The following is an 11,739-nucleotide window of genomic DNA, read 5'->3' as shown; positions in this document are numbered from 1 at the left end:
AGGGCTCTTCTCCATCCAAAGGGCCCCTTCATTTCTGGGGTACAGAGCCCCCAAGACACAGACCTTCCTCTTTGGGCTTCCCTTGCAATTATGGGGGGTAGTGGGACTGGAGAGAGAACTTGCTGAATAGGGCAAGTGCTTCACTAATGGGCATGGACCAAACCCAGGCCCTGGTACCACATGGGAGGTGTGATGGCACCATGGGAAGCTCTGGTGCAGTGTATCTCTCGCCTTCTTCCCTCCCTGTCTGTCTGAGTGGAAAAGCTGGTTGGCCCCAGACTAGGTAAAGGAGAGAAGGGGCAGTGCCTGGGACCTATTTGGTTACCACACCTGACAAAAGCACACACACCCCTCTATAGCTCGCAGAGGGAACAGAGCCACTGTGAAAACAGGAAACTTTAGTATAAATAAGAGGGTCTGGGGGACAGGGAGGGCCCCTGAGGGGCTTCCATAATTTAACACTCTTCAAAAGCACAAATAGCAGGGGTGGAGAGTTGGGGGGGTGGCCAGGAGTGGGCATGCCACCCCTGCCCCACCCAGGCTTGAGAGGGGTACTGCAGGGGGGAGCTCCCCCCAGGAATGACCAGTCACATGCTGGGGACAGGGACTGGACTAACACTGATGCTTCCGGGAGGGGCCAGCTGGCCATCCTTGGCAGTGGGTGGGGACAAGGTGGAGGCCAGGCAGCCCACTACAGTCTCGGGGACCCTGTCCCCCCAATTTGTGCAGGTCAGGGGACCGGAGCAGTCCATCCGTCAGGGTTAGTCTTGTTAATATGTAGATCGGTGAGGTCAGCGGGCAGGGTTCTGGTTAGGAGGCTGGGGCGGGGGTGGGGTGGGGGGTGGGAGCCCCGACATCCGCGACTTCATACCACTGTGCCACTGGGGGAGTTGCCTGGCTGGGAGGAGATGCCCTGGGGGAGACAGAGGGGACAGGAGGAGGTTAGAGACCCCCAGGGCTCCTGCCCTTCCGTCCTAAGGCACTCCACTCCACCCCACCCCTCACAGCAAGGGTCGCTGCTCTAGGCTCAGGGACCCCAGTTCAGCTAGCCCCCCCAGCCCCCGGGTGGCATGGCCCCGTGACCCTTAGCAGGTGGTGGGGCAGGTTGGCGGGGAGGGAATGGGACTGAGGATTGATTGGGGAAGGGGACAGTCCTACCTCTACCACTGACTTGCTGGGTGACCTGGGCCAACTTCCTTCCCCTGCCTGGGCCTCGGACTCATCTGTGAACTAGGGAGACAGAGGGGTCTCTTGCAGAACTTGCCTGACTCCCCAAGTCTGCCCCACCCCGGCCTCGGAGGTGCTCAAGTTCTTAAAGATGCAGGGCTCCTCGGAGGAACCCTGCCATAGCGTCAGACTGGGAAGCCGGAGCATCTGAACCCAAGACCTGAGAAACTAAGACATGGCCCCAGAGTTACAAGGAGCTGGGCCTGTGCTGACTGCTCCCAAACCCCCACTCCCCCAAAGCAGTCACCAGCCACCCAGCTTAGAGCCTCCTTGTGCTAAGATGTGAAGGAGGTTGGAGAGGGGCAGTGACCTGTCTGGGTGTCACAGAGCCCAGGGCTGGCTTCCAGCCTGGACTCTACGGCCTGGCCTCCGGAAGTAGGCTCAGGGCCAAGTCTGGCAGGAAGGCGAGTCCACTCTCACCCAGAGCCTGGTCAGCCGCACTCAAAACATGTCACCATTTAAGAGGTGTGTGTGTGTGTGTGTGTGTGTGTGTGTGTGAGTGTGTGTGTGTTGGGGGGGGGGGTGCAGCTCAGTGGGAGAGTGCTGGCCTGGGTTCTACCTCTGGCAGCTTCCCAACTCTCCCTCCCCACCCCCATGTAATCTCTTCCCCCTTAGCAGAAGAACACAGGGCAGGGGGCTCGCACTGACCAGGCTCTAAATCTCATCCCCAGCGCCATATAAGCCAGAAGGCTGCTCTGGTTCTCTACCAAATAAGCACGTCTTAAAAAATACAGGTTTGGGGAGTCGGGCGGTAGCACAGTGGGTTAAGCGCAGGTGACGCAAAGCCCAAGGACCAGCGTTCGGATCCCGGTTTGGGCTCCCGGCTCCCCACCTGCAGGGGAGTCGCTTCACAGGTGGTGAAGCAGGTCTGCAGGTGTCTGTCTTTCTCTCCTCCTCTCTTGTCTTCCCCTCCTCTCTCCATTTCTCTCTGTCCTATCCAACGACGACAATAGTAATAATTACAACAATAAAACAAGGGCAACAAAAGAGAATAAATAAATATTAAAAAAAAAAAAAAATGCAGGTTTGACTTCAAGTGACAAGTGGTTTGACCTGGCCATGCTGGGCCCACTGGCTGTCCCGCACCCCTCCTAGGGGTCTCTCTCTCTGGTCCCCTCTCGTTTATGCCACCAGTGGCCCTAGAAGCCTGCTGCCCTAAGTCTTGATGGGTCCTGTGCACTTGGGTTGGGGTGCCAGGGGACTCACCGCCTTGCCCGGCCGGGCCCAGGTGCAGATGAGGCCCTCCTGGCAGGCGGTGATGATGCAGTCCTCCAGGAAGAGGAGGACGGTGAGGCGCTCCTGGGCGATCTTCTTGCACACCAGGGGCTCCAGCAGCGGCACCTCGTGGATGCGAGGGCACAGGGCCGTGCCCAGCACCTTGGCTGGGTCCAGACGGCTGCGGGGCGCAGGGCCGCTGGGCTTCTCCCCGCTGCTGCCTCCACTGCTCCCGCCGCCCCCGCGGCTGATGTTACCCAGGCTGTGGTAGCGTTTGTGCTCTTTCTCAGCCCCGCGTTCCCGCCGCTCTTGCGGCGTGAGGGTGGCGAAGCGCCCGATGCTGAACGGGGTGCCAGGCTCGGTGGCAGTGCCTGGGCCTCCGGTCTTGCCGCTGCCCGCCGGGTGCGGGAGGCTGTTGGAGCGAGACAGTGAGCGTGGCAGGGGCCCAGGGGCCGGCTCTGCAGCACGGGAGTTGCTGGCGGGCGGCGTGGTGCCTGGGGTGCTGGGGAGGGTGCGGGTTCGGGCCAGGGGTGGGTGCGGGTAGAGCACATCTTCTGTGAGGTCCCACAGGCAGAACTGCGTGTCCTGGCCCGCTGAGCCGAAGCGGTAGGTGATGGAGCCGGCCTTGGGCAGCGGGGACAGCGGGGCGCCCACACCCAGGCCAGGGGCCTCGGCCTCCTCCTCTTCCTCCTCCTCGCAACTCAGGTCCCCGTCCTTGGTTGATGCGGCCTCCTCGGCCCTTGTAGTGTAGGGGTCAAAGGCCACAGCGTTGACCCAGGACTTGTGGCCATGGCCTCGGGCCACCACACGGCCCTCGGTGAAGGACCACACGGTGACCAGGTCGTCCTCGCCACCCGTCACCACGTAGCGCCCGTCGGGGCTCCAGCACACACACAGCAGGCCCCCAAAGTAGCTCTTCATGAGCCCCCGCAGGAGCATGGAGTCAAAGTGGAAGACACGCAGGCAGCCATCCTGGCTGACACAGGCCAGGTGCCGGCCGTCGGGCGAGAAGGCGAACTCGTTGAGGGGCCCTTCGCCCACTGCCCACTTGGCCAGTGGGTTGCGGGGCGCCTTGCTCTTGGCAGCGTAGACAGCGAAGCCCTCCCCCTGCTTGAGCAGGCTGTACTGCGGCGGGGCGGAGGCGCACGGGTGGCTCACGTTGTACAGGTACAGGTGGCCGCTGGCGTGGGATGCCAGGAACAGGCTCTCTGACTCTGGCAGCCACTTCAGGTATGTCACCTTGGTCTTGTCGATCAGGCGCTGTGGTGGAAGTGGGGGACGGGGCGTGTGTGTGGTGTGAGAGCAGACAAGGCACTCCTGGATGACTTCCTCCCCAATTTAAGTCCCCGAGAAGGCCCTTAGGTACACACCAGGCTCCTTGGGGAGAAGCTCCCAAAAGGAGAAAAAAGGAGGGTGTCAGGAAGTGCTGCCTGAGAGGTGGCTGTAGGGAGCCCTGTGTCCCATCCTGCCCGGCTCTACCATTCTCCCCATGTCAGGCTCAAGACCAGAGCTGGGGCTACGGAGACAGTCTTTGGCTATGGATGGGAGACAGCATGACGGTGATGCAAAAGGTCATGCCTGAGGCTCTGCGGTCCTAGGTTCAATCCCCAGCATCACCATAAGGCAGAGCTGAGCAGTGCTCTGGTAGCTATCTATCACTCACTAAAATAAATAATATATAAAATATTAATGAAACAAGGCCTGCCAGCCTCAGGGCCCAGGTTTGACCCCCAGCACTGCCACATGCCTGAGCTGAGCAGTGCTCTGATCTCTCTCTCAAAAACACGTTATCACCCACGAGGATCTGGGTTAAAGTCCCAGCCACCACATGGGAGCACCATGTACTTGGGAAGCTCCAGAAGTGGTAAAGCTGTGCTATGCTGACTCTCCTCTTTGTCTTTTTTTCCTGTCTTTTATTCTCTAAGGGAAAAAAATTTTTTTTTGGCTGAGAGTAATGAAATTGTCACAGCACAAAATCCCAGTGAAGTCCTGGCAACAAAATGATAAATAAGGGGGTCAGGCGGTAGCACAACGGGTTAAGTGCATATGGCGCAAAGCGCAAGGACGGGCATAAGGATCCCGGTTCAAGCCCCCGGCTCCCCACCTGCAGGGGAGTCGCTTCACAGGCGGTGAAGCAGGTCTGCAGGTGTCTACCTTTCTCTCCCCCTCTCTGTCTTCCCCTCCTCTCTCCATTTCTCTCTGTCCTATCCAACAACAACAGCAATGGCAACAATAACAAGGGCAACAAAATGGGAAAAATGGCCTCCATGAGCAGTGGATTTGTAGTGCAGGCACCCAGCCCCAGCAAGGGGCAAAAATCCCTGGAGGCAAAAAAAAGAAAAAAAAAAAAAAGAAAGAAAAGAAAGGATAAAAGAAAAAAGAGAAAGGGTGGGGAGACACGATAACAGTTACGCAAAAGGATCTCATGGCTCACGTTCTGAGGTCCCAGGTTCAATCCCCAGCACCACCATCAGTCAAAGATAAGCAGGGTTCTGTTATCTCTCTGGATACCTCACATTAAAAACCAAACAAAAAAAGTTTAAGAGCTGGACTCAGTGGCCTGGAAGGTTGCACAGTAAATGGAGAACTGGATACGCAAGTATGAGGTCCTGAGTTCAATCCCTGGCATCACAGATATCAGAGTGTGATGCTCTGTTTCTCTCACCTCTATAAATCAATGTTTTAAAAACCACTGGGTTAAGCGCACATGGTGCAAAGTGCAAGGACCGGTGCAAGGATCCTGGTTGGAGGCCCTGGCTCCCCACCTGCAGGGGGTTGCTTTACAAGTGGTGAAGCAGATCTACAGGTGTCTTTTTCTCCCCATCTTCCCCTCCTCTCTCAATTTCTCTCTGTCCTATCCAACAACATCAACAACAACAATACAATAATGACAATAACAATAACAAAATGGAAAAAATGGCTTCTAGCAGCAGTGGATTAGTAGTGCAGGCACCAAGCCCCAGCAATAACCCAGGAGGCAAAAAAAAAAAAAAAGGGGGGGGGGGAGTCAGGTGGTAGCGCAGCAGGTTAAGCGCACGTAGCGCAAAGCGCAAGAACCGGTATAAGGATCCCGGTTCAAGCCCCTGGCTCCCTACCTGCAGGGGAGTCGCTTCACAGGCGGTGAAGCAGGTCTGCAGGTGTCTTTCTCTCCCCCTCTGTCCATTTTTCTGTCCTATCCAACAACAACGACATCAATAACAACAATAACTACAACAATAAAACAAGGACAACAAAAGGGAGTCTCAATTTCTGTCTCTGTCAAAACGCACACCAGGGTGTATAGACTAACAGCTCCCCTAAGGGAGGGGTCTTTGGGACTTGGTTCCCTGTCCTAGGCCAGGCAGAAAGCTGTTCACAGAGGATTAAGGCCAACCCCACCTTTGCTCCCTTCCTCTCATGACTCCCACCCTCCCAGGAGTCCCACAGGCCTGTTCATCCCAGCAGGCCCAGAACCTGGCGCCCTCTCACTACCCTTCATGCTCTAGCCAGCTAGCCAGCAGACCACAGCCACCCTGTGGCATTCTCCTTGGGGCTGAAGACAGTACCCCTCCATCAGAGCCTTCAGAGAACTCAGCCCAAGGGCCCTGAAGACCAGCTGTACACAATGAAGCCACTTCCTTCCAAGGCATCTAAGGTGTCTCTCATTCTCAGCAGAGCTAAGAACTCAATCGAATTATTTCTGAGTTCTCTGGCTCTGATGAACCCTGAAGGAGAATGGTGCTTGCCTCCTGGGCCTTACATGACTCTCTGGTTATTTCTGGGGGGATACTTCTCATCTGATGATTCCCCTCAATAACTAACAGCTCTGGACACTCGGCTGTTATGCGGTCCCATTTGGGGCTTTTGTCCCCTGTGCCCTTTCTATTCAGAATGTGCCTGACTGCTTTTTCTTGCTGCCTTCATTTGAATGTCACCTCCTCCTGAGGACACTCCTGACCACACTGTTTCAGCCTCGCCTAGCCCTCTCCTCCTGGCTTGGCCTGGCCCACTGGCTTCCTCACACTTAGCACCTGCTGACGCACAGCACACTTAGCTCCTCTGATAACCCGTGCCCCAGCTGGCTGAGAGCACCACACAGGCAGGGCCGCAAGTCTCTCCTGCCCACCCAGAGGGGACATTCCTAGTGCCAGGACAATGCCCAGCACGCTAGGAATATTCATAAAGACTTAGTGAAAAGGAAAGCAGGTCCAGTTTTGATCCATTCCCTCTTTCCTTAAAAAACATTGATATTATCTTGAGGGAGAGAGAGACATCTGCAACATTGCTTCACCACTCGCAAAGCTTCTCCCCTGCAGGTAGGGGCTGGGGCTCGAACCCCGGTGCTTGCGCACTGTAACATGGGTGCTCAGCCAGGTGCAAGACCACCAGGCCCCTCCATTCACTCTTCTTCCTAATGGCCCCTTTAGTCACTCAGCGCTCTGTGCTGGTTGGGGAGCTGCGCAGTGGAAGCGCAGACTTGCAGCACAAGGTCCCAGGTTTGCTCCTCGGCAAACCAAACTCGGCAAAAGCCAGTTCTCTGACCCCTTGTGAAAACAAATGATTTAGTGTCTCTTCTCTCTCTCTCTGAAGTCACAGCACCAAAGCTTCTTTCAATGCAGTGGGGCCAAGCTCAAGCCTGAGCTGCATACTTGGCAAAGCAATGCACTACCCAAGTGAGCTGTTTCACTGGACCAAAGTAAGTTGTTTAAGATTCTGGGGAGTCGGGCAGTAGCACAGCGGGTTAAGTGCAGGATCCCAGTTCCTACCTGCAGGGGGTTCGCTTCACAGGTGAAGCAGGTCTGCAGGTGTCTCTCTTTCTCTCTCTTGTCTTCCCCTCCTCTCCATTTCTCTCTGTCCTATCCAACAATGACGACATCAACAACAATAATAACTAAAACAACAAGGGCAACAAAAGGGAAAATAAATAAATAATAAAAAAAGGGAGTCGGGCGGTGGCACAGTGGGTTAAACACACGTGGCTCAAAGCACAAGGACTGGCGTAAGGATCCCGGTTCGAGTCCTCCGCTCCACACCTGCAGGGGAGTCACTTCACAGGAGGTGAAGCAGGTCTGCAGGTGTCTTTCTCTCCCCTTCTCTGTCTTGCCCTCCTCTCTCCATTTCTCTCTGTCCTATCCAACAACAACGACATCAATAACCACAAGGGCAGCAAAAGGGAAAATAAATATTTTTTAAAAAATGAGAAAAAAGTAAAAAAAAATTAAAAGAAGATTCTGTACTGCAGCTGAGGAAATAGCTCGGCTGGTGGAGTCCAAGACTTGTGTGTCTGAGGCTCCTGGTTTGCTCAATGCACTAGAGTGGGGCTCTAGCTTCTCTCGCTCTTCCTCAAATGAAATCAGTCATATTATTAAAAAAAAAAATTCTGAGGTGGCTCTGTGGCGCAATGGATACCGCACTGACTTCTAGTGATGATAAAAAAAAAATTGTCTGGGAGATCTATGTTGAACAGAGAGACACAGGAAGAGAAGTGGCCCTCCCTGCAGGTAAGGTCTCTTGCTGGCATCTCCTCTAGCGCCAAGTCCCACCCCTGGATCCTGGCCTCAATACTCCACAGGTGCCTGGCAACAGTGGTCCCTGCAAGGCAGGGCTGAGAACCCCACTGTGCAGAGGAGGACAACAGAGGTTCAAAGGGGCCCCAGGACTCTCCCAGGGTCAGTGTCTGTAAACAGTATGGCAAAGCTTTGACTCTCATGCCTGCCCAGCCCAGCACTGGAAGAGTGAGGGCTCTGGCCTCAAACAAGGCCTGCGAGTGACCAGCCACGATTTTCTAGTCTGCTTAATAGGGCACCACAACCCCCCTGCCGCAGGCTGATCATGATTCTAGGAGAGGAGTGAGGTGTTCAGCATGAGCCTGGGCACAGCAAATGCAAACACTATGCAAACTCTTTTCAACCCACAGACCCGTCTCTCTCTCTGCTCTCCGGTGTGACCTGCACTGTCCCCCTGAGGCTGCAGTCTTGCCGTCACTAGTGGATGGGGAGGGCAGTTCTGGGCTGGGCTGCGGGATGTCCCCAATCACCTCTTCATTGAACAGCTTGCTGGTGTCCTTCTTGATGAGATCCAAGTACTGCACCTGGCCAGCCGAGAACCCCACCAGCAGGGAGATGGTCTCCGTGGCAGCAGTGAACTGGTTGAAGTCGTGGCAGGTGGGCTGGGTGCCCTTGTAGATCCGCTTGTCGATTGGCTTGTTGAGGTCAATGGACTTGAGTGGTGGGAGAAAAGGAGTTAATAAGGCCGTGCAGAGCGGAGAGGAAGGAAGAGGGTGTTGAGGTTGGGGGGAAACCACCCAGAGGAAGCTCGGTTAAATCCCTCAGGGAAGCTGGGCGGTGGGAGGAGGGTGGGGATGGGGACATGTGGGGGGCTGAAACCACAGACAGGAAGGAAAACCCCAATCAGAAAAGTCAAACCCAGCCGGGAGGGCCTCCCTTTGCAGGCAAGGACTCCAGCCCAGCCGCAGGGACGCCCTTCCCCGCAGAACCAGGCCTCAGGGGCCCCCTTCCTCCTCAGCTAATCCCCCTCCAAGCCCAGGAAGCCCCCTCACAGCCCGGGGGACCTTCTAGAGCTCACGGTCCCCCAACATTTCCGGACCTCTGTCACCTGGGGGCTCCTCAGGAGCGCCCCCCCTTCGGTTCTGGAAAAGCACCGCAAAGACCAGAGGTCTGGGTCCTTCTGGCACCTGACACCCATCACCGCAACACCTCCGGACGCCCCCTCCCCTCCGCATTCTCATTCCCTCCAGAAAGCCGCCTCCCGCCCACCCCCCCCCATTTCTCTGGGACCCCCGTTTCACCTTGAGAAGCCCCTATCCCCGCCAATCCCTGCCATCACCGCCAGAATCCCCCTCATGACCTCGGACACCCCGGGGCCTGCAGACCGCCCCCCGCCCCCACCTCCGGAAGCATCTCCGCCGTCCCGTCAAGCCCGAGGCCCCACCCGGCCGGCCTCCTGGTCTCCCCGCGGCCCCGCGGTCCAATGACCTCCGGGAGGCCCTCGCCCTCACCGCCCCGGAGGCCGGGCCGAGGGCCCTGCACGCACGCGGGCACCGACCCCGCAGCGCCCGGGCACCGCGCCGCGCCGCGCCGCTCACCCGCTGGCTCCCGCGGCGGCAGCAGCCGGGGTAGAAGTAGAGCTCGCGGCCCAGGTTGAAGCAGACGCGGTCGCCCCCGGCGCCCAGGCCGGCGGGCGTGGCGGGCGGCTCCCCGGGGCCCGCGCCGTCGGGCTCCCCGAGGCGCACGAGGCTGAGGCGCACGGCGGGCAGCGCGGGCCCGGGCCCGGGGCCTGCGGGCGGCGGGGACGGCGCCGAGCCCGCGGCGCCCGCGCCGGAGGCGGAGGCCGGGCCGGGCGGGGGCTGCGGCGGCTGGGGCGGCGCCGGGGTCTGGGTGGAAGCCGGCCCCGACCTGCGAGCTGAGCCGTCGCCGGGCAGCAGCTTGTAGAAGCCCTCGCGGGTGCGGAACTGCGACTTGATCTCCGCGCAGTCCCCCATGGCGGCGCCGGGTCCCGAGCCGCCCTCCGCGCCGCCCGCCGCCATCTTGGGCGCCCCCCCCACCCAATCGCGCCCCCGGCCCCGCGGCTGCCGGACCGCCGCCCGCCGCCCGGCTCCCCGCCGGAAGCCACGGACCCGTGCCGGAACAGGCGGGGGCGTTGCCTAGGCGACGCCTCTTCGATTGGCAACAAGGTCAAGAGGCGGGACGAACCCGGGCCGTCGCCCTGGTAACGGTGTCGGTTCTGTGGGCGTGGCTACATGGAGGGTGTGGTCTTTGTACCCGATATTGAAGCTTGATTGGCTATGGGGTGGGTCCCTCACTGGAAAGGGCGTGGTTAACTGAAAGGACTGGTCCATAGCAACGCTGCCCTGGGAGCCCGCGTTTGCATAGCAACGGGGGGGACCCTCCAGAGGTTGCATTTATTATCCTGGCCATCCCATGACATCACAGATGAACCCAGGTGCTCCTTGCGCTTTCTCAGACTTACAACACACACACTCTCGTCCCTCAGTGTTTCCTACTAATACCTTTGTCTACAATTTCCTGTAATTATTCCCCACCCTCTAAGAGCCCCCAAATCACATTGAGCCTCAGGGACTCAACACTCCAAGGACTAAATCTGACTGATAAATGCTAATCACAAACATTCCCCTATTTCTCAGCAACACTGCTTTGGGAGACATAGTGTGAGGCGGTGGTGAGAGATCAGTCTGCACCCTGAAGAGCACACATGCTACCATGCAAAAGGACCCAGGTTCAAGCCCTGGGTTCCCAACTTCTGGGGGCGGGGGGGGGGGGGGGTGAGGCCTCATGAGCAGCAAAGCAATGCTGCGGGTCTCTATCTCATCCTCCCTCTCTCAGTTGCTGTCTCTACCCAAAATAAGTAAATAAATATTTAAAAGAAAAACAAAAAAGAGGTTGGAGGAAGCAAACCCACTCAGGATTTAACTTTGGCCTGAGAAGGCAAAACAAGGGAGGCTCCACATCTTATCTGAGCTCTAGAAAGACTTCTGTGATGACCAGGGTGATGACCAAGCCTTGCATGCATAAGGCCCTAGGTTTGCTCCATGGGTGGCACATGGAAGCATCACGAACAGAGGCAACTGGACCTCCACAGATGCTGGAGCAGTGTTTTGTTAAGCACAGGTGGCACGAAGTGCAAGGACCAGCTTAAGGATCCTGGTTCAAGCCCCGGCTCCCCACCAGCAGGGGAGTTGCTTCACAAGTGGTGAAGCAGGTCTGCAGGTGTCTGTCTTTCTCTCTCCCTCTCTGTCTTCCCCTCCTCTCTCCATTTCTCTCTGTCCTATCCAACAACAACATCAATACCAACAATAAAACAACAAGGGCAACAAAAGAGAATAAATAAATAAATATTTTTTTAAAGTGGTCCAGGAGGTAGTACAGTGCACAGAGTGTTAGATCCTCAAATGTGAAGTCCTGAATTTTGCTTTTTTTTTTTTTTTAATAATTTTATTTACTTGTTCACAAAGAATGAAACACGAAGAGAAAGAAAGAACCAGATATCACTCTGGTACATGTACTGCTGAGGATTGAACTCAAGACCTCATACTTCAGAGTCCAATGCTTTATCCACTGTGCTACCTCCCAGACCACAGGTCCTGAATTCCATCTCTGACATCAAATGTGCCAGAGTCATGTTCTGGTTTTCTCTTCCTCTCTTTCTGATTAATAAGTAAATACACCATTAAGTGTTTGTTTTTTTTTAATAGGATGCAAAACCTGTTAGAGCACCAACTTGCATGCCTGAGGCCCCAAACTCAATTCCCAACATCACTTTATGCCAGAGCTGAACAAT

General features: G+C 56.6%; 1 protein-coding gene across 2 annotated transcripts; it reads right to left on the bottom strand.

Annotated features, from left to right (window-relative positions):
- Positions 1 to 379: 379 nt before the first annotated feature.
- Positions 380 to 10,056, bottom strand: DMWD (DM1 locus, WD repeat containing). Of its 2 annotated transcripts, XM_060186140.1 has the most exons (5): positions 9,527 to 10,056; positions 8,459 to 8,641; positions 2,434 to 3,702; positions 1,159 to 1,230; positions 380 to 913 (listed from the first exon to the last, which is right to left on the bottom strand). In XM_060186140.1, the coding sequence occupies exons 1-5, from the start codon at positions 9,965 to 9,967 to the stop codon at positions 866 to 868; spliced, it is 2,013 nt and encodes a 670-aa protein (XP_060042123.1). In that variant the 5' UTR covers positions 9,968 to 10,056; the 3' UTR covers positions 380 to 865. The 2 variants fall into 2 exon arrangements, with proteins under 2 accessions (XP_060042123.1, XP_060042124.1); XM_060186141.1 differs by lacking the exon at positions 1,159 to 1,230.
- Between the last annotated feature and the right edge of the window lie 1,683 nt (positions 10,057 to 11,739).

This window comes from Erinaceus europaeus, chromosome 2 (genome assembly GCF_950295315.1).
Source record: "Erinaceus europaeus chromosome 2, mEriEur2.1, whole genome shotgun sequence".
NCBI lineage: Eukaryota > Metazoa > Chordata > Mammalia > Eulipotyphla > Erinaceidae > Erinaceus > Erinaceus europaeus.
Note: the sequence above shows the minus strand (reverse complement) of the source record. Positions and strands in the feature narration are given on the sequence as shown.

What these genes read in the sequence shown, in the direction of transcription:
- DMWD (XM_060186140.1), bottom strand. Translation starts at nt 9,967, where the DNA reads ATGGCGGCGGGCGGCGCGGAGGGCGGCTCGGGACCCGGCGCCGCCATG. An exon ending in GCCGCCGCGGGAGCCAGCGG is followed by an intron (nt 8,642 to 9,526) that starts GTGAGCGGCGCG and finishes CCACCACTCAAG; the next exon opens with TCCATTGACCTCAACAAGCC. An exon ending in GCAAGCTGTTCAATGAAGAG is followed by an intron (nt 3,703 to 8,458) that starts GTGATTGGGGAC and finishes CTTCCACCACAG; the next exon opens with CGCCTGATCGACAAGACCAA.